The 22969-nt window shown below is 38.6% G+C and overlaps 1 protein-coding gene across 1 annotated transcript in view; it reads left to right on the top strand.

Annotated features, from left to right (window-relative positions):
* The window catches only part of LOC113232080 (tubby-related protein 4), a gene marked incomplete at its 5' end in the record, with an annotated part of 72851 nt that extends 49927 nt beyond the window's left edge, over nucleotides 1-22924 (top strand). The window contains 6 exons of the mRNA XM_026466707.1: nucleotides 16152-16252; nucleotides 17913-18137; nucleotides 19357-19573; nucleotides 20217-20450; nucleotides 21197-21318; nucleotides 21410-22924. Of these exons, the coding sequence (XP_026322492.1) occupies nucleotides 16152-16252; nucleotides 17913-18137; nucleotides 19357-19573; nucleotides 20217-20450; nucleotides 21197-21318; nucleotides 21410-22924 (2414 nt within the window). The remainder of the gene's footprint in view (nucleotides 1-16151; nucleotides 16253-17912; nucleotides 18138-19356; nucleotides 19574-20216; nucleotides 20451-21196; nucleotides 21319-21409) is intronic.
* Nucleotides 22925-22969: the final 45 nt, after the last annotated feature.

A 22969-nucleotide genomic window follows, 5' to 3' on the forward strand; every position in this document is an offset into this window, starting at 1 on the left:
GATGCCACAGTCATGATACCAGTCTCCTTAAACTTTTCTCTGAGAGAAACCCGAGAGCCTAGACGGTACACAGAACGTATCGCTCGTTTTTGCAATACAAATATGGTTTGAATATCTGCCGCTTTACCCCACATGAGAAAACAAACTAAATTGAAGCCATCAGAGAACAAGAAAGTAACGAGAATGGACACTCTCCGCCCCTCCCTAGCTTTAAATTTCGCACTACGCCCCGCACATTGACGGTCACATTGACTGAACGACAACAAGGCTGTCGGCGAGCCTATTCGCGCTAAGACGGCTTTGATATTTGAATATAGTTTTCATTTTTTTTCATTACGAAACTTGTGCGTTAATATACAGGCTGTATATTTGAAAGTGAGACATATTCATACATGTCATAGTAAACATGTTACAACTTAATGTAGACTAAAATAAAATTAGGATATAGGATAGAACAAAAAATAAATCAACAAATTTCCCTTTACGCTTTACGTGAAATGACATCTATTTGCCCAGTTTTATTGAAATCGGTTACCGGAAAGCGCGTAAACCCGGATTCATCCGGTACCCTCTTTCCAACAAAAAAAGAATCATGAAAATAGGTTAACAAGTACCGGAGTCATCGCGTAACATACATACAAAAACAAATGTACAGTCGAATTGAGAACCTCCTCCTTTTTTTGAAGTCGGTTAAGAAGTGAATGGTTACTAAACATGCAAGTAAGGAATAATAAAAAAATAATGACATTTTTCTTTATTTTACGATACCAAGTAACGGAACCATCAAGTCGTTCCCCTGATGGTCAGAGTTTTGAATCGCAAAGATCTGAAAGAAAGATCTGGGGCACTGCCGCTGCACCCGTCATCCTGAGACATAAGTTGAAAAATCCCACGTGTCACGTGTCCTGTCATTTCACCAAAATCCTTACCCATCAAAACCGAAAAACAGTCCTGCGCATATTACTACTTGGCGGCCTGGCAGTACTTCCCGGGACGAACTCTTTGTCTAATTACTAAACATTTTTGCTTTGCATATTCACGAAGACGGACGTCGTTAATCAATATATGGCGCTGGCATCTCTTTTTTATTAGCCATACAATTTTTTAATAATTACTTTGAAACATGTTTCAAAAGTAATTAACCCAGTAAAAAGAATGAACTTACAGATGTGTAAGTACAGGGAAAAAAGTCTCGCGTAAATCACCGCCTTTGGTGAGCTGATGACTCTATATACCCGTTATGTATAATGTTACTTACTTGTCTTACTGTACTTATCTTTCACAAGGAGCTCTACTGCTACATTTCAGCTAACATTGAAAATGAAACTACTTTTCCGGATCTGAATCGCGTAAGTAGGTATATTTATTTCAATCAGCCGTAACCCTGGGACCTGTAAAGGGCCCGAAACGTTGGTTTATTAGAAAACACAAATATACGCGATTTAAATCCGGACAAATAGTTTCATTTCCTATATATTTTTTATTTTATTGCATGACCTCGATACAAAGTCCTTCAGTCGAAAACGTTAGAACTATTTTATAACAAGAAAAGCGGAGGCTTAGAAAAAATGTTATTTACACAAGTAGTAAAACCATTTGGAGATTTGGTGTCAGTAAATTATTTACAAATAACCTAAAAGTAATCAAAAATGAACGGCAAAAGATTTCAAACACTAAATTCCTGTGCTATCAATTGTTGCAATCAAGTCATAACACACATGTTAGAAAGTATATTGGTCGAAGTTGAAATTTCTTTCTGCATATCCTAACACCAGAGATAATATAGTTAATTAAAGTCTTGCATAACCCCAGGAGGTGCCGTCACTTTTTAGCAAACCGGTCACGTACCGTCATGTAGTACGGAGCTTGTATGACGTCAGTAATATTGTGACGTCACAAGCAATTGCCGTTTGTCCTAATTTCTGGACGCTTGTAGCTATTTGATTTTTAATCGAATTTTAATTCTGGTTTTAGATCTGAACATTAACTTATATCTTTCTTTAATGCATTTACTTTTTTATATTTTGAAATAAGACAGTGATAGCCCGGTTGGAGAGTTATTTGCCAATTGTCCCTGTATGTTAACAAAAATAATGTTAATATACAAAAATAAAAATCGCACAACTTGAGATTAATTTATCTACAATAGTTGGGAAAGTGGTTGGGTAGTTGTGTACGATGTGGCCGGCAGTTACAGGTACCAAACAAAAACGATATAAGAATATGTTTAAGAGTTCCACCAGGGAAGTACTGCCACCTTACCTATTTCTACCACCAAGCAGTAATGTGAAAAAAATGGCCTAAGGACGCTTTGAGACCCTGCCTGCCTATAACTTTGAAATAGGTGCTCACAATTGTTACTGTCTCTATAATTTTAATAATATTTATATTGACTAATGAAACGTATTAAATTATGTAACGTTACGGCGAACAACATGAATGCGCCACACTATACCGTCATCGTTTTGTAGAAAAAGCATAAGCGACATTTCGAAAAATTTTTCAAGCAGCATGTATAATGTAAAATATTTACGTCCTGTTTTAAAATACAATTTTGGTTTTAATGAAGTTTCAATTTTAAAACAGGACGTAAGAATTTTAAAATAGTCGTTTCTACAAAACAACGACAACATGAAAAAAAAGGTCTACAAATAAGGTCGTTGATAACACATACGTAATTTAAATTAGATTAACAACTTCAATTCAACAAAAAAGGGTACATTTTTCCACTTCGTTAACGACTCGCGATTTGCGTGAATGTGTGCTTGAATCTGAAAACGTTTGTCATTTTGTTGTTATACGTGTGTTGAGTAGTAGAAAGTTGGAGCCTTCAATGCACAAAGGCCACGAATAGTTGCTTATTCATTGATAAATGGCGGCCACAAAGCTCTATTCTTACGTTTGATAAATGACATAGTAACTGCTCAATAGTAAATTTAGTTTAATATAGTAAATAGGGTTATTCAAACTTGGGAATAACTCAAAGTATCACTTCTTCAAGTACCGGCAACGTAGTACCTTCGAAGTGTTAATTTTTTAAGTCAATGATTAGCGAAGAGTCGGTGTGTTAATTGTACTGCCCAGGACCCCTGTTTCTTGCTGTTGCAGGAAGAAACTATTGACATCTGTCCGCAACGCTCCTGATATGCCACTTTCGCTTCCTCCACTAGCTTCAATTTTTTAAAATGTCAAATTACACTTACGCTACGACTAAATAGTCGTTGAAAACCAAATACAAAAGATCCGATAATAAGTCCGCTGGTTCGTTTCGTGGCTTAATTGGCATAGTGTCTGGCACGGTTTGCTAGAAGACGTCGGTTCGAGTCCGGTCGGATCCAAGGAGTTTTTTCTAAGTGTTAGATCTGTGTATTAATAATTATAACGAACTAGTGGAGTAATTTCACAAAAAAATAATTGAATATCAATTCAATACAAATTTATTGTCAAATTAATTTCGTGAAAATGATCAAACTTAGGCGGCAAAAAACGAATAAATAAGTTCTGAAATTTGGAGTAAAAAACTAAAAGTCTAAAGACTACATTTGACTACATTTTTTTCTAATTAAATGTAGAGTCTTGTTTTCAATTTTAAGAGTGGCAACCCTACCAGGCTTTTATACCTAGGTGGGTGTTTTTACAACCGTTTTATATGTTAGTAGCGACGTCCCGGGGTTACTACCGAGTCTAGTTTAAGGTCAGGCCACACAGACGCGGTATAGCGGGAAAAGCGTTTCGGGGGCGGACCTGCGGGAAGCGAATGCGTGCCGGGGCATGCCACACAGCAATCGCGAGTGTAGTTCGTGACGGGACAGCGGCACGAAGGCGGCCGGTGTGACACCAAAAGCGTCACGCCACATTTCATTTTCAACACAAATAAAGAAAGGTCCATGTCACTATCGGATAGTGATATATAAGAACATCTTTAAACTTTTGTATGGGGTGTTAAAGTTACCTTGAAAAAAAATCTGCTAAAAATTTCAAGAAAAAATTAAATACATATTTTTTTAGTGCTGAAACTAAAGTGTACTAGAGTAATTCGGGCTTTCTTTGGCATTGTGCTCATTAGCTGGGCTGTTTCCGGTTACCGTTACAAAAACTAGAACAGCAAAATTAGCAAATTTGTAATTGTAGTACTTAAAAATGGGGTACAGGGGGTACATTTTCAACATTTTTCATTAAAATGCTTATATTACAAAAAGAAAATGACTCCGATTTTTTAAATATTTTTTTCTGGGTAGTTACAAACTAGGCAACATTCTGTTCCCAGGTTATCGTTGAGTTTTGGGACACTCTGTATACTTTGAAGGTTTTTACTCAAACTATTCATATGAACAGAAATTGTTTATTTAAAAACATTAAAAAAATTCTACAATCTTAACACAATTAACTTGAAACTATTTTTTCAGTGAGACTCACTGGGCATTTTCATTATAACACATAATAGGTATATAAGATTTGTAGAATCAACAATAATAATTGCATTTAACTACTGTACCTACTTACTTTATTATTAACAATCTATATACGTAATTACCTTGAAACTTCTTTTTCTATCAGTCCAAATGGGCATTTTTATTTTAATAAATAATAAGTACCTATCTAAGATTTGTATAACACCAACTATTTTGTTTAAGTTATGTATCTACATAAGTGCATTATTTTGAACAATCTTAACATAGTTAACTTGAAACTTCTTTTTCTATCTGTCTCACTGGGCATTTTTATCTTGACAAATTATTTGTCATCTGATTATTTTGAATTGCAATTGAAATTAACTTGAAACTTCTTTCTTGAAACTTTTTGTAGCAGTCTCCCTGGGCGTTTTTATTTTAACTAATAATATGTATCTATCTAAGATTTATGTAACAACAATTGTATTTAACTTATGTACCTACTTATATTATTTTGAGCAATTTTAACATAGTTAACTTAAAACTTCTATTTCTAACAAACTCGCTGGGCATTTTTATTTTAACAAATAATTAATAGGTCCCTATCGAAAGTTACATTATTATGAACAATCAACAATCTTAACACAATTAATTCAAACTTCTTTTACTATCAGTCTAATGCTGGCTTCCTACGGCCCATGATTTTTTATTTTAACAAATAACAGGCATCTAAGATTTGTAGAATCAACAACAATTCTATTTAATTGTATGTACCTACTTAAATTATTATGAACAATGCATAATTGCAATTATACTTAACTTATATACCTACTTATACACTCGGGAGCAATGAATCCGAGTCACTAACATAAAAATCAACATCTCAGAACTAACAATGCAAACTTATTCAAACAAAAAGTGTTTTGTAGACCATTCAATACTCTAATAAAAATTATAAAACTCCTTGGTTGCTATTTATTAAACTTAACTGTTTATTTATTTAACTTTTTGTTTATTAAATTAGCATTCATCATTTCTTATTACATTTTTTATGATATCACAGCATTAATTCAGTACCATACCTTTTGGAATTACCCTGTGTAGTTTAGTCATCAACTATATTACAGGTACCATAATGGAAAACACAAGTCTTCAGGAATTAGTTGCAATGAAACTGGGATACTTTCTTGATCGTTATTACTTGTTGTGCTAATTACGGTAAATTAAGGAGATTGTACCAGTGCTACTGAAATTTGATTTTCTTCTAGGTCGTTCAGTTCAGCTTCTGTAAAAATGTGTGCAAGTTTCAATTTGATTTCGACTTGAATTGTGGGTTTCAGTTTTTTAAATGTTTCTGCATAACTAATGAACAGATAATTTACGGCGTCATGTTTTTTTCTTAGAGAAGAGAAGAGGTATCTCACAGTTGATTGTTATTGATGGAGGTAGACGTTTTCCACAACATATTCGGCCAGCTAACACAGAAATGGCAAGTCTATAGACGTCTCATGCAATATGATATTGAAACGACAATAGAAGTTGTCAAAGGCACGTGTTGTTTACACAATTTCATTAAAGTAAGAACGGTAACAATGCGGTTCAACAGAGCGATTCTCAACCAGTTGAGGCCAATGAACTACTTCCAATTCGTACAAATCAAAGATCGTCTGATTATGCAATTGAAATCAGAGAAAAATTTGGCAATTATTTCAATAATATTTAAAAACATAAAAAATATACTAACAATCTTGATTTAGCTCCTCGGAATTGTTTCCCAAATAATTTCTATGTTTTTATAATTTCCATCACTTGTATTAAATAAACTGGGGTATGATTGCACCAATGATATAAGTTTTTCCGTCGAATTCATCTTGAAACTTGATTAAAATCAATTAAAACACATTCCCTAGTTGTAAAAAAATACAACGTCCAAGCCCGCTGAAGCCCCGCTCCCGGATCGCGCCCCGCCACTGACGCGCTGTGTGAACGGTTGCATAGAACTCAATGTATTACAACACCCGCGACCGCACCCGCCCCGCGGACGCCGCGGCCGCGGCCCGCGCCCGCTCTGCCTGTTTGTCATGGCGTGCGGCCCCGCACCGCGCCGCCTCGCCCCGCGGCCGCCGCGCCTTTCAGTGTGGCAGGGTTCATAAGAACTGGTACATTACAAAAAATCCCGCGCCCGGAACGCTTCCGCGGCCGCCTCTGTGTGGCCAGAGCATTAATCTCGTAAACATGTCTCCGGTCGTTTTTGCACGTTGCTTGCAACAAATATTCGAATAAAACAATTTTCCATCAACAAGCGAACTTCACAACGTTTGATGTAAATATATAGTATGTAAGTGTCTTTTATCGAAGTGTACAGAGTATACCAGAATAATTAAATAAGCCATTTCATTTTGAAGTCCTTTCGCCATCTCTAATATTCTACGGGATTTTCGTGTGCAGACGACAAAAACGAGCGATTCGTTCTGTGTACCGTTTAGGTTCTCGGGTTTCTCTCAGAGAAAAGTTTAAAGAGACTGGTATCATGACTGGTATCACAGTATATTCACTCAAATATTTTATATGCCCGTAAAAATATACATAATTTTTATTAAGAAAGAAGATATCTTAATATTAACCTTAGAGCTAAGTCCAAACTCAGTACCATGATTTCGTTGAACCAAGGTAAACGACTGTTTTATGGGAAAAGTATACGTTTTCACATTAAGATTCCGGGGCATATATTAAGTTTATCATTTCCTAACTTTAAAGACTACATCAAAAATAATTGAAAAGTCATATTACAAAATTGAAGACTACGTGTTAGATAAAGATGTATAGAAAAACGATTTGGCTTTAGATTCCACACAAATTTGATCCGAAGTGTATTTCATAGCATTTAAGTTTATTTGAAAAGAGCAATCCCTAGACTTTCTTGCTCTTTCGTTTCAGGGAAGTCAGCATAGCGAACGAGTAGCTTAAAAGTACGTTTTCAAGTATACATTTATTTTACACTTTTATAAATGATTCTTGGAGTCGATTTTTTTATGATACTTACCATGTAACAAAACGAACAAGTCAGCCTGGTGTTGAGCGATACAGTTGCCACTCATAGCTTTAAGTCGCAAACAACATACTGTCACTGCCACTGCGCTCGTCACCCTGAGACATAAGTTGACAAGACCCATGTGCCTGTAATTTCACCAGCACCTTTCAAAACCGGAACGCAATAATGCGCACATAAACCTCCTTTCACTAGATCGACTTTTCCGAGAAAAGAATTTGGGACAAGTCCTAAATTCGCCCGTGTCCATTTAGATACGTAAGCAGTCTAAATCAGAAATACTTTTTCGGTCCAATCAATACAGATACTTATATAATTTTCAAAGCTTAACCGTTGGATTTAAACAAAATTATACGAAAGATGAGACTAATCAATGTGGTCTTGGGTCGAAAATGTGGAGTCAAGTTTCAAAGCGTATCTTCGAGTAGTCTACGCTAGGTTTTATATTAGTCAAGGGCTTTTCACATAGTAGGGTTTAAGACGAAATTACTTTAGAACTTATTCAGTGTACACTTGAACAGAGTATTTAAAAGGTTTTTACATCATAATATACTAGATGAAATCTCTATACCTTCTAGAATTTTGTTTATTCCAACTAGCTTTGCTTTTAGGTGAAAATTCGCACATTTAGTGGAATTTTCGAACTTGCTAATGACTAACCAGTATTAGTTATAATTATTAATACAAAGATCGAACACTCAGAAAAAATTCCTTCGATCCGGTCGGATTCGAACCGACGTCTTCTTGCATACCGTGCCAGACGCTATACCAACTAAGCCGCGGAACGAACCAACGGACCTCACGAATTTTTCTATGTGCTTGCGTCGTGTCTTTGTATTTGGTTTTTCAACGACTTTTTAGTCGTAGCGCCATCTATGAGAAATCTATGACAGATCCGACCGGATCGCAGGATTTTTTTCTGAGTGTTCGATCTTTGTATTAATAATTATAACAAACTAGTGGAGTAATTTCACAAAAAATAATTGAATATCAATTCAATAAAAATTTAATTAACCAGTATTTGTCACCTCTTTCACATTATATAAACAAAGTCGCTATAGACCCAGCGTGGCTTTCCTAGAAAAGAATTTGGGACATGTCGTGAAACATTTCTAGCGAAGTGTATTGACTTAAGAACTTTTTGTATAATATCTGACTACGACGACGGACTCGATGGCCCAGCGGTTTGTACTGTAGGCACTAGATGAGGTGGTTCCGAGATCGATCCGGAAATAAAACCAATTTGTTAAAATTATTAATACAAATCGAACAGTAAGAGAAATTCCTCCGATCCGGCTGGATTTGAACCAGTGTTTTCAGCATACCAGCCTGACGCTCTGGCAACTAAGCTACGGAAGTCGCGAAAATGTGATCCTAAATCCCTATGTCATATTACACCTCCCTAAGTTAGAGTTAGGGTCCCTAGAAATCAGGTGTAATAAACGTTCAATCTTTTTCGATCCATGCAAGTCTCATAACGGCGTTTTCCTTCACCGAGACAGTTTTCCTTTAGCGAGAGGTATTGCTACTTAACATTTACAAATTCAAAAAAATACATTAGGTAGTTACATGCTGCCAGTATAATTTGAACCGTCGTCGACCTCGCCGTTCTCTCTGGGCTTCCATCGCTGTAAAAATGTTTAACAATGAAGACATTTTCAAGCTCTGTTTTAAGTTAGAATATGAAACTTAGGCAGCATCTCATTATCATGACAGAGTACAGTTTAATTCAAATGCGAACAATTACTCAAACTGTAGTACGCTCAAGTTGAGTTGACAAGCAACATTGGCTCTAATTACAATGTAGGAACTAAGTAGGTACTTCCATCAAGTCGAACTTTGTACTCCATAAGGGAGTCACCACACTTATCGCATTAAGCCGGTCAGAAAAATCTTTGTGTCAAAATAATAGGAGCGAAACTGACGTTGGGCGTTTGCATCCGAACGGAAATGAAACGCGGAACGTCTTTTTTGCTCTTACTGCAAGGACGTATTGGTTTTTCTGACCGGCTCAAGGCGATTCCGTGTGAATAAATCTGGTGAGCCACTTAATGTATAGTTTAATTTGTTGAAATCACCTTCAAGCACTAACTACTTACATGATTGTTTTGGTTTAGATCCAAGTAAATAGAATTATATAAATTTGTAGTCAGCACAGCAAGGAAATTGAGCTGTGGATGATGATGTGTGTCAAGTGGAAGCAACTGGAAATAGTAAACTGCGACGACACATATACCTGGCGGTCGATTTCATATTAACTATAAGAAAAAAGAACATTCACAACCAGTTGTCGATTGTAGGCGCTTGTAGGCGCGGCGCAAACGTGTATCTTGTATTGGATACAAGCAACCGCCAACTAGAAGCCAATATTCTATTTTCATACACGGTTGCGGCAACCGGTTTTTTTAACTGTTGCAGTGCCACTCAGAGCTTTAAATGGCAAAGATCTGAGGTGCACTTCCACTTCGCCCATCACTCTGAGACATAAGTTGACAAGTCCCATGTGCCTGTAATTTCACCATCGTTACCCTTCAAAATCGGAACGCAGTAATGCTTACATTACAACATGGCGGCAGAAGTAAGTAAACTGGCAGTACTTACATGAACTCTTTCGCAAGGTGCCTGTTGCCGCAACCGCAATTTGTATGAAAACAGAATATCCGCTTCTAATTGCCGGTTGCTTGTGTCCAACTTGCGCAGCTCCTTATCCAACACAAAACACTCAAAATGTCACATTTGCGCGGCGCCTCAAGGACGTACTTTCTAAGCAACATTATTTTCGAGAGCAAAATTGTTACGTAGAAACGAAGCATCTCCTGTCAACGACTTCGTAATATCCTTCAACAAACCCTGAGCTTCGTAATAAATCACTGGCTATAAATTCACTCTGTCAAGCTATAGCAAATGTGTACTATTTGTAGATATTTGTGTGATAGAATTCTTCAATGAAATATTTTTTCATGACACACATGGATGGGCCGTATTAATAAAAGGCTCCGAAGACCGAGTAAAAGGATGCTCGAATGGAGTCCTAGAGAACGGTACATAAGCGCAGGGTGCCAACCGATACGCTGAAAAATTTTATGAGGAAGGCACAAGACCGGAAGGTGTCATACATTGGAAGATGTCTACACTCAGCGTTGGGTGGATAATGATTGAAAATGATGAAATGTGTAGATGTCCCGAAATACGTCTCAAGCTTAATACGAGAATTAATCGGCTGCCCCATAATAAAAACTATTAAGTGCTTTAGATAAAATTTTACAGAAGAACCCAAAAACACAAATCCAGGTCTATCTTAAACAAAAAGTAATAGTATTAGGGTTAGGTACGGTAATATGTTATGGGTAGGGTTAATCAACGATTATACAGATGTCACAGAAATACATAAAATTCAGAATCAGGAATATAACGCACTCTATAAGAATGTTCCACTTTCAAATATACAGCCTGTATAATTTTTTTTTCACCTCACTAGCTCGGAAAGACTTTCTTTCGCATTAAAAATCTGCGCGTAAAAGCTTTTTTGCACTCTAGCATGGGAAAGGTTTTTGAAATTCGAACTGGACGATGGACTGTGGTGCACCCATTGACCTACCAACAAATGGACGTCGGGTCTAATACAAAAACCACGAAAAAAATGTCCGAAGTTAACCTATACAAACGTAGTGACATGTAACGAAATATAAAAAACTAAAACATTTAATTTAAATTGTAACGTCATTGCAGTACTGCCTAATTTTGCTTGCAATAATTTAAGGACCCAAAAACACCATATTCAGCTTCTACTGGAAATTTAACAAAATGCACCATATTTAGCTTCGACTGAACATTACTTGAACACAAAAGTAATGGAGTAGCCTTTATCGCAAATATTAATTAATTTTTATATATATTATTATGTCGAATTTTGTGCAAATTCACTTAAAGAAATAATAAAGAGTTGGGCAGATACAAACATACAAATATTACTATAAATGTGAAAGTAAGCGTGTACTATAAGAAATGTACTGATATTCCAACTAAACGTAAACCGTAATTCCGAAAACCGATTTAGTTTAGTTTTATAATCTTCCTAAAAAAATACATTTGACATTCTATTTCGTTAGCTCGACTTAAACGTCATTAATAAAAGATATTTTTTTAAATAAGATTAAAATCAAAGCGACTCTACAGTTTCTTTGTTCTAAATATTTCAATCGCTTGTGGTTCGAACAATTGAAAATGACCAAAAAGTTTATATAAACTTCTTGAAATTGACGTAATGGGTCTCTTTCCATCTTTTGCGCCTGCAATGTGTAGAAAAAGGACAGTTAGCTATTTGATTATTTTGTGTCCTTTAGTAATTTATATTTACGATTCATTTATATATAAATTAAATACGATAAAACTGTACAAAATAACACTCTTAAATGAGAACTATGATAACACGATATATTTGTTTAGTGAATATATGATACAAAATCCTGTTTTTACACTTTACTGCGGTAATTTTTACAAGTTATTATTATATGATACTGCATGATTGACAACCGCGCTGTCGCTCGAACAAATGAAGACTGTTGCGCGATTGACACGATGTATGCGATTTTAACGCCCTATAGGTGCGGACACTGTTTAGCGCTTTGTCTTACGATGAAAAAAAAAAGGATAGTGACTCGTTCAACTACGCGATTTGTGATAAATTATTTATTTATGTAATATAAATCCGTTGGTATATTTTATTCTTATTATTGTCGACATTAAATTGACACTGAGAACTAATTGCGTTTATTAAATTATTTTAATTCATCGAAGAACTAAAATAATTTCAATAATCACACTAAATTATAAGTACAAGCAAGAATAAAAATGATGAAGTGCAAATTCAGAACACATTCGAAGATAAACTTTTTCTTTTCATTATAAAAACTGATGTTTATAGTTCAACTGTTTTTCTTTCATCTGAAAATTGTTTTTCCTCGCTACAGTGAGGTGAAAAGTTGTGTGTTTCGGTCGGCAGCAAAGTTGTTTTGCGTCTCGGGCCTTGAAACCCTCGCTACGCTCAGGACGCTATTTTTGAACCGCTCGCTTCGCTCTAGGTTTAATCTTACCTTCCTTCGCTTGCAGGTATCAATACAAGCACTCGCGTCACACAACAATTATTTTTTTTAAATTCTAAAATTGAGCCAGTGTCCATACTGCTCGACCCAAGCAAAATGAACCGTATTGGTGCGGGAAAAAATTCAATTCAAGCTGAGGCAGTATCGACTCTTAAATAACGGTGTTACAAAAATATACGATGCACCTACGGATATTGTCTAGAGAATTTGCAAATTTGGTACACGATAAGATGTACTTTACCCAATCGATCACATAAAATCCCGAAAACAGGCTAAAACAAAACTAATTATTTAAGAATCAAATATTATCTAACTTAGCATATAATAATATAACGGGTGATAAATCTGTCATAGATTTCTCATAGATGGCGCTACGACTAAAAAGTCGTTGAAAAACCAAGTACAAAGACACGACGCAAGCACATAGAAAAATTCGTGAGGTCCGTTGGTTCGTTCCGTGGCTTTAGTTGGTATAGCGTCTGACACGGTATGCAAGAAGACGTCGGTTCGAATCCGACCGGATCGAAGGAATTTTTTCTGAGTGTTCGATCTTTGTATTAATAATTATAACAAACTAGTGGAGTAATTTCACAAAAAATAATTGAATATCAATTCAATAAAAATTTAATTTGCATATAATTTTTATATGAAGATATTTCTCTTTGAGTACTACAGAGAACCTACTAAATTTTGGTTATCGCATGAAGCCCTATTAGTTATTAAGTTCATATTTATTCCAAAATTTGCAAATTGCCCAGCGGTTTAACGACACGCCACGCCGCCCGCTGCCCCGTTAATCGCCATCGGGCGCTTGTCGACGTTGGATCTGTGTCAAATTTTCTCCGCCTGTTCTTATTTTATTCATATTAACTTACCGCGCACCGATTGCGGGACGCGAGAGGCGCATACCTCCACCACCTCCACCTAAAATCTAGACTCGCGTTGAAATACCTAAGTAATCGTTGACGTACTCTCTGGTAATAACTACCTACTATAAAAGACTATTACAAGTACAATCTTAATGGTATCAAATTAATTAATTAATACACCCACCCTAAGGTACTCGAGATGAATTTATTAAGAAGTACCTACGTACCGTAACCAGTGAATATTTTAGTGGACATGAGCCACCCACCGACATAAGTTTCTAGTAGGTGAAAGGTATAAATTTACCCGTCCCCAATTAAGTACAGTCTAAATCAGAAATACTTTCTGGTCAAATCAATACAGAAGTCCAAAATAAATCTTCAAAACTTAGCTGCTGGATTTAATTAATACGAAAGATGAGTATTCAACGTGGTCGAAAATGTGGAATCAAAAGTTTTCGAGAGGTTTTCTAGACTAGGTCTTATATTAACCAAGGGCTTTTTATAGAGGGTTTTTAGATGAAATTACTCAAGAACTTATTCACTGGTTGCTTGAACAGAGTGCTCTTAAAAGCCTTTCTATATAGTAATAGGTACATTAAATGAAAAGTGTGCCTTCTCGAAAGTTTTAAGGCGTGGTTCTACTCCAACTAGCTTTGCCCGTGGACGAAAGTTTAAACGTTTAGTGGATATTATTTGACTTTTTAATAATGACTGTTTCATGTATACCAATATATCATTTGAGGGGAGTCTCAAATGGATTGGTGAAAGCCATTTTTCGACAAGTGCAAAATCCTACCTCTACCCTGCCTGTTCATTAAGGAGGCTGCTGGGTTTGTCCAGAAACGTGTTTCGAAATCGTAAATAAAAGGAACCTTAGAAATTTATGACATGGGCATAGAATAGTTTACTCGGGCAACCATACCTCAGCATTTTACCACAAAAGCTTTTACGTAATGTCGGTCAAGATATACAACAGCATCTCGAATGAATGTAAAAAATCGAGTTCATAAAATTTAATATATTTAATATATTATATAGTGTACAAGAGTTTTGGACAACACAAATTTGGTGATTAGCGTGTGACATGTTTATTAATTATAGTTTTTTTGCTTTCAAATTGTAATGCAATTTAATTTTAATCTGTGACATTTAATAATATTGTACACCTTAACTGGTAGACTATAGAGCATAAACCAATGTAATATTTTAAGACCCTATGCAATTACCTACAGTTATGCAATAAATGTATTCTTATTCTTCTTATATTATTATATAGGGTATTTCAATAAAGACATAACAACTTTGTATTTCAATAAAACACAGAGTAATTGAGACTCGAAAAGTAAATTAATTCCGGTGTAATACACATGTTACATTTAAGAATAGAATTCGATCTCGTTCGTATGACCCTCGCGAGCGCGTTTGCAGCGTTCAATTCTTTGGAGCTAATGTTCCACCACTCTACCTCACATATCGGACTTCGTTTGATAAGCGTTTCATATTGTTCCTGAGCTCAATTAACGCTGTTGACTTGTTGGCATAAACCAACGATTAAACCTAACCCCATAAAAAGTAATCCAACTGCGTTAGACCGCATGAGCGAGGTGGTCATTCGAACGGACCATTTCGCACAATCTCTCATGTAATCACACATTATTGAACCTCCTCTTCAAAGGATCTATTGTTTGACTAACTACAAACGTGTTCGCGGTGGTCATTAGTTAGTCGTTGGTTTATGTCAACAAGCCAACAGCGTTCATTGAGTTCAGGAACAATGTCAAACGCGAAATTGCCAACATTTCGTCCGATATGTGAGGAAGAGTGATGGAAAGTTAGCTCTAAAGAATAGAACGCTGCAAAAGTGCTTGCTGTGGTCATATGAACGAGATCGAATTTCATTCTTAAATGTAACGTGTATACTGCTTCTGGACTTAATTTCAGTTCGGCATCTCAATTCTTCTGTTTTATTGAAATACAAAACTGTTACGTCTTATTGAAAAACCCGATATTATAAATAAGGCAGTAACGTTTTCACGCCTAAACTGCTGAATCAAATTTGACGAATTTTGGTATAGAGATAAATGGGACCTAGGAGAAGGACATAGGCTTTTTGTCACAAAAATAAACCTTAAAAGGAGGTCAAATCCCTTTCATCCCCTGATGAAAGTTGCAGTCGAGGGCACCAGCTGGTATTTAATAAAAAATGAAAACCGCTGTAGAGCAAGCATAATGGATTTAATTTTTATACTCTTCATAATGAATAGAATTTAGTAGCAGAGCTCCTTGTGCAGGAGTTCGTTCAGGGAAGTACTGCCACCTTACCTGTTTCTGCCGCCAAGCTATAATGTGAGCATTACTGCGTTCCGGGTTTGAAGGGTCAGTGTGCTGATGAAATTACAGGCACATGAGACTTGTCAACTTATGTCTCAGGGTGACGGGCGCAGTGGCATTGCCCCTTAGATCTTTGTGATTTAAAGCATTGAGTGGTACTGCAACTGGTATGGACAGGCGTGTGGCGTGTCACTTACCACCTGGTGGGCGACTTGTTCGTCCCGTCACTGGTCTCATAAAAAAATTACGCCCATCCATACCTAGCCGTATAACGAGCTGGTAACATATACACCGAGGACAAATTTTAAATTAGTACGTAACGCGTTTTTCGAGCTTGCATAAGTTTTCTTGTACTTACATAAGCGCTACTCACGTCTTATAAAATAGTAACATTATCATTTTGTTTCAGAACCGAACGAACCGGCAGACGCAGCTCCATACAATAACGTGGTAAAGTTTTATTCGGACACCGGTGCTCTCATTTACACTGTACCTATACCTTACGTGCAGGTGAGTGATTCTAGAAGTGTACTGTGACGGTGTGACCTCCTTATACCGTCATCCCACGTTTTTGTATCGCCTCTCTCCATTCGTATCGTATCGTTTTTTCTTCTACTACTCATATTTAAATTTAAAATTTTGAATTGTTCCATTTTACCTCGCATTCTGATTTTGTTTCTTTCTATCGTCACTCTCTATTTATCTTATCGTATCTCTACTTATCTTTTTGAATCGTTTACTAGCTATATTTATACAGTTTACATTTTAAAGATTATAATATGTTTGTTAAAACCGAATAAATACCTATAAACTGGACTTTCAACGTTTAAATTGCTAAACTTACTGCTGGGGGGGTTGCGGAGGCTATTACTGCTATCCAGACTACACTATTACAATCCACCAGAACGCCTCCAGCACCAGCACCACCACCACAGTACTATGTTAAGAATTTTATTCAAGCTGAATTCAGTAGCACTTACGAGTCTCGAAATTCTATACAATCGGCCGACGCCAACCCTACATACTAATGTAAGGCTTCTGCTTTCAATCTGCGCAGACCGGGAACTACACTCACAAATCTATTCTACACGTGTGCTTGTAATCGGTAGACGAAATTTCACTAAGAATTTAACTGATTTTGACGACCTCCGTAGTAGAGTGGCTTCCACATTGGTTTCTGTGGTGTCGTCATCTCTGAGGTCCCGGGTTAGAACCCCCGTCGGGTTGTTTCGGGGGTGGATGGTCGTGGTAACGTCGTTGTTTTCGAATTCCATAATACACGTGCTTTACTTAAGAAAAAACAAGTGCGTCTTTGACTTCCATCTCACCTGATGGAAAGTGACCATGAAGTCGACGATGGAGCATGCACACCTAAACGATACCTATTCACTCTCAGCTTGAAAGGGCCCAAGTTATGCCGTTCAGGGAAAGAGTCTGCAGGCAAGGAATTTTACTTTGAGTGTGAAAGCAAAACGCTTCGTTCGAATGCTTGAAATATCCACAACATAGGGGTGGAACCCCAGCCTACGTCTAGTCCCACGATGATGGAAAGGGGAAGGCAGATTAAATTGCAATTGAGACGCACACTCTCCGAGATATTTTCTGCAGAATTCCGATAATCAGGCAAATTTACAGCGGTGTTCAAGGCTCTTTGGGGCTTACTTTGGGATCAGGCCTTTGTACTCTCGTTCCCCGTCCGACAGCTGTCCGAAACAATTACTATCAAATAAGTAATACTATATTATGCCATTAGGCGAAAAAAAGTGTCGTCTCTGCTAAAGCGAGTGCGTGACAGTGGCAATGGCATCCTGAAGATGTTTGCCTGTCGTTTTGACTGTATAATTTTAAAGTTTTGGGTAAACATTACTAATATTTAAATTTTCTATCAATATTTCAAAATTCATTGCAATCATACTAACATAGTTTTAAGGTTTTCTTTTGTAAATAACACCATTATCTTATGGGCTATGGCCTGAAATAAATGGTTTATTATTACTATTAAATAAATAATACTATCAAATGACAGTAATTGTTTCGGATGGATGTCGAAAGGAGGACGAGAGTAGACCACCAGAGCAACGTATGCGATATTGTCTACTAATTTAATATTTGCGAACTACCAGGAAACAATGACCTCAGACCTAAAAACACACATTAATTATATACGCAGGCAAAAGTGACAGCCCTCACCTGGGGCCATGCCGGGCGTCGTCTGTTCGTGAGCGTGGGCGGCGCGGTGTGCACAGCACGCGTGTGGCGTGTGGTAGCCCCGCTGCAGCTGCTGGCCCGTGTGCGTGCGGCGCAGGCGCTACGGGACCCTCGGTTGGCTACGCGCTTGCCGTTGCCGCCGAGACTGCAGCCAGCCTTGGCTAACCTCTTCGCTCACACCATTCGGGTACGACAATAATAAGCATTTATTTCAGACTTAACAAATCCATAGAATTACAATGATCAATTAGATTTAAACATTAGATATAACTTCTTTACTTTTGTTACTTAATTATCCAATGTCCCAGTAAAGACGAGTCGCTGCGAGCTATAGCAGGCATAATGCTATTAGTACTGTCGAGCACTCTCTGTCTAAGAGAAGAAACCCTTTCTAAGCACAGCAGTAAACCCGTCCGTACGTGCTAACAAAAACGTGTCAGATGCACTACAGTATCGTGGCAATTTAAACATAGCTCTACATACATTTTTATATTGAACGCGGATGGCATTGTTGCGCTTATTTGATACAGTTAACCCACAGTTATATGTATACAGTGTCTGTTAGTACGCCTTAAAGTGCGTTACCATCATTATCACTTACACTTTCAGTCACTATATGATTAAGATAACGGAATTTATCTCTCCTAACGAACCTACTACTATTCAGACATACATCACGTACAAAATCTGGTTCTTTTTTGTATTGAAAGACCATAATAAACTGTTTTGTTAATATTACCTATAAACCAAGCCGTGTAACTTTGCATATTCTTCACAGATGGAAGTTAATTTCCTCAACCCTCTAGAAGGGCTGAGCAGCACCGTATCATCTGCATACATTAGATTATTAACACTTCTTCCTCAAATATGATAGACAATATGACTGCTGACAATATCTTTTAAACGTCTGTTTTCTTGTCCGGCTCGAAGGACCAAAATAAAGATTTAAATTTAAGATTGACATTAGGATTAATTGATGCACAGCCTCCCTGATTAACGTCTCCAACAACAGCACCAAATACAATAGAGAGGTATCTATGCTAGTGTACAATAGTTTGTGCGTTAAGAAACTTACTCCTGGAAAGTCATATTATGGCCTTGCCAGTGAAGGTAAAAACACTAAACTAGTGGCCTGAGCTCTTGAATTAAATGTCTAGTGGTGATCAGAATGATTAATTTGCTTGGCTTCACAGGGCCCGAATAAGCCATCCTAATAATAATGGGTTGTTCACTGCCTTACAAAACTTATGTCTCAGGGTGACGGGCGCAGTGGCAGTGCCCCTCAGATCTTTACAATTTAAAGCTCTGAGTGGCACTGCAACTGTTATGGACAAGCGTGTAGCTTACCATCAGGCACACGACTTGTTGTATTGTCGCTTGATATTATAAAATATATATACTTGCAGTGTAACGTTCCCGAAACAAATGAGCTCCGTCGCTTCGTATCCCGTCCCCCGTCAGCTAACGGGCGTCTCCACTGCACCATGCTGCGACACGACGACGAGGAAACTGGTGCCTACACCCTCTATCTCGAACACCTCGGGGGCTTGGTGCCCTTGTTAAAAGGAAGAAGAACCAGCAAAATCAGACCGGAATTTGTCATCTTTGATCCTCAAGCGGAAGGTTTGTTTGACTAAATACATTACTAGCTTTAAGTGACTTAGAAAAAGATGATTGTTTTACTTTATATTCGGCATAGAATGCTTCAGGATATCAAGGATGCAACGACAAACAGAACATTCGAGTCTATTAAAGCTGGTACAAGGACGTACTTAGTACTCAATATGAAAATGTTATTTGTGTTAAAAAAAATATTAATTTTCTTATGAAAAATAGTGACAGACATTACATTAATACGAGGAATAAAAACAAACTATCTGTTCTTGACAGTCGTTTTCACAAAGTCTCAAATTAATTTATAGGGCAATGTATACAAGTTCAAAATTTGCCATTTACGAGTATAAAACCATATTGAAATAAAAAGTTTTATACTAAAAGTTATTTATTATACAACTTCTGCGTACTTGGATGACAAAAATCCGTGGTTGTGACCCGTTTAGCTCGTTAAGGTATTCTCAATCTTAGATGTTTAAATTAAGTATTGTAATGATAAATGTATTTAAAAGTATATTTACAAAGAGCAACCCCTAGAGTTTCTTGCTCATTCTTCTCAGGGAAATCTGCCTTACGAATGAGCAATAGACGAGTTTAATCAGTAGTAATAAAGATAATTTGACAGTGACTTTGACAATGATGTATGTTTCAGAAAATGCAGTAGTGAGTACGTTTACTCGCGAGAGTAGCAGCAGCAGCAGTGGAGCGACCAGCTCGTCCAGCAGCGGGGGCAGCGGGGGCAGCGCGGGCAGCGGGGGCAGCGCGAAGAGTGAGCGGACTTCCTCCCCCCGCGCCCCGCGTACGCCCCGCACGCCGCGCCCCTCCCGCCGTCTACCGCCCTTGCCGCACAACGACTCGTGCTCTTCTGATACTGAGCGGGAGGAAGGTAAGCAATGACAGAGATAGTGTTACTACTTACCATAGATTACTTAATAGTTACTACATAACAGATACAAAATCGAAAATACCTACGCTATAATAGCTTACTAAGTCTGACTAATGACGCCAGGTGCTCAGTACGAGGAAAAAGGAACCTAAGCACGCGCTCAGATAGGTGAAAATAACGTTGCCCGCCGTGTGCAGTCGTGCGGAGCCGAATGCTCATAAATGAAAGACTTGTATGAGCGCTTGCGCCGACGTCGGCGCACTCAACTGTAGGCACTTATCGCGTAACCTTGAACGAGTAACGTAGCCCTGGTGTTATGCTGGGAACTCTGCGTCTCACTGACAAAATATTGTATACAGGGTGGAAAAAAATCAATGTCTGCAAAAGGTTGCAATTTGCGTCTTTAGTGATTAATGGACTTCGTGTACTTCACGTTAAAGTCGATATTAATATTACTTTTCATGTTAGGTTATATTTAGTTTGTAACAATCGCGACGACCTAAGACCTCGATAAAATAGAGTTTGTTTTTCTTTTGCATTGTTAGTTCGTTCGATTCCCGGTACAGGCAAGCTTTTCAATAATTCTATGAAAAAATAAAATCATGTTACCTGTAGAAGTAAAATTAGCTATCTCAAGCGTTTAAGGTACATCCCCTTCATGTTCCATTGATTTTTTCCACGTTGTAGAAAGAATATAACATCGAAAATTTAATTTCATATCCTTTATTGGAACTGCGTCATTGCAGGTTGTTCCGGGTCTCCGAGACTCCAGAGACGACGGCGAGCGCGCGAGCGGCGGAAGGTCCGCAGTTCGAGCGAAAAGGACGACCCTGGCGACGAACTTGCTTACATTGACTCCTTACCTGAGGTAAAACCGAGAGTCTGGAAATTCTAAAAACTATCTACCTCAACACAAGAGGCAGTTTTGAATACTAGTCGCTCTGTTTCTTCGTTTTCAGGATGTCCGCTTAGTAGAAGTTACATCTAATATTTGGGGGACCAAGTTTAAAATGCACGGTCTCGCGAAGAACGTCCCTGCAAATCTCGGCCAGGTTACTTACAAGACGTCCTTGCTGCACCTTCAGCCGCGCCAGATGACACTGATGATCACAGAGTTAAGAGACGACTTTCCGGTCGGACCCGATCCAAACTTTAACCCAAACATATTCTCCGAAGACGAAGAAGAAGTTTTCCAATCCAATGACACTAATTCCCCCTCCCACACTAACAACAATATACGGAGGAAGTTAACATTAAACGAAAGAAAGAACAATGTAAATAATATAATAAATCAAAACGAAAACTATAATCCAAACAATAACGCCAACGGACCTTCTTTAGCCCGCGCAGAGTCTTACGACGAGTTCCCTTACATCGACACTAATGACGTGAATAATGCAACGGAAGCCTACTCTAACCCGGTGAAGCACGCGTCTCACGGTCCCGCTGAACGTAGAGTTAATAATCCCTCCTCTGTCTCAAACAGACATGCCATATCGCCATTACGCTGTGAGAGCTCAGTGCCTACGTTACAGTCCCCTAAGAATGCTGTTGCACCTACTGATATCATTTTCGAAAGACCTTCGCCGCAAACCGTCACCTGCGGCGGCAGGGGAGACTTCTGTGGAGGTAGAACCGACTATAGTGTTCGAAGTGACAATGCATCTTTGAAAGGCAATCTGTCGGAGCAGCAGTCGTTCAGTTTAAATCTTTCTTTAGAGCCCAGTAGACAAGTAACGATTAAGAAATTTGACAATAATGTCACGGATACTTGCATGTCAAAGTTGCGCAGAAACATTTGCAAAGATCCCATCACCGCTATTAACGCCGCCGCGGCGTCGTTCGACGCCAGGGTTTTAAAAATGTGTCAAAGGTATTACGACAGGGAGCTGCACCCGGACGCGGCGGCTAGAAAAGAGATGGCGGAGACGCTAAAGAATTTGCAACAGAAGGGAGACGATCTCAAGTTTATAGACGAGGAGACTCCCGTCGACACGACCATCAACAACTTAACCGACAGAGTCAAGGAAGTGCGAGTGCAGCGGACCACGACGGTGGTGCCGATCAGCCCGGTGTGCGCCAACGTGCCGGTGTACGACACGATGACGCGCAGCTGCAGCGTCGGGTACCTGGACCTGGTGGACCCGCACGCCCCCTACGCGCACGTCAGCCTGACGGCGCTGCGAGGCGAGCCGCCGCGGCGCCTGGTCCTCGTCAACAACAAGCGGCAGAGGAGACCCCGGAGGCACTTCCGGACGCACGACGCGAGGCAGGCGGACGCGGCGAAGACGCCGAGCCTCAAGAAGTGCGGGAAGTCCAGGAGCCTGGACTCGAGCGAGATGGCGCTGACCGTGGAGAGGAGCAGGCGGCAGGCGAAGGCCGAGGCGGGCGCGGGCGGCGAGGCCGCGGCGGCGCTCTGCGGCAGCCGGCCCGGCGCGGGCGACGACGCGGCCGGCGCCGGCGCCGAGCGTTAATGGGTCTAAGAACTAGATCGGAAGAACTAGATCTTAGACCCATTA

Source organism: Hyposmocoma kahamanoa, unplaced genomic scaffold (genome assembly GCF_003589595.1).
Source record: "Hyposmocoma kahamanoa isolate Upper Pololo Valley unplaced genomic scaffold, ASM358959v1 66, whole genome shotgun sequence".
In the NCBI taxonomy this organism is placed as follows: domain Eukaryota; kingdom Metazoa; phylum Arthropoda; class Insecta; order Lepidoptera; family Cosmopterigidae; genus Hyposmocoma; species Hyposmocoma kahamanoa.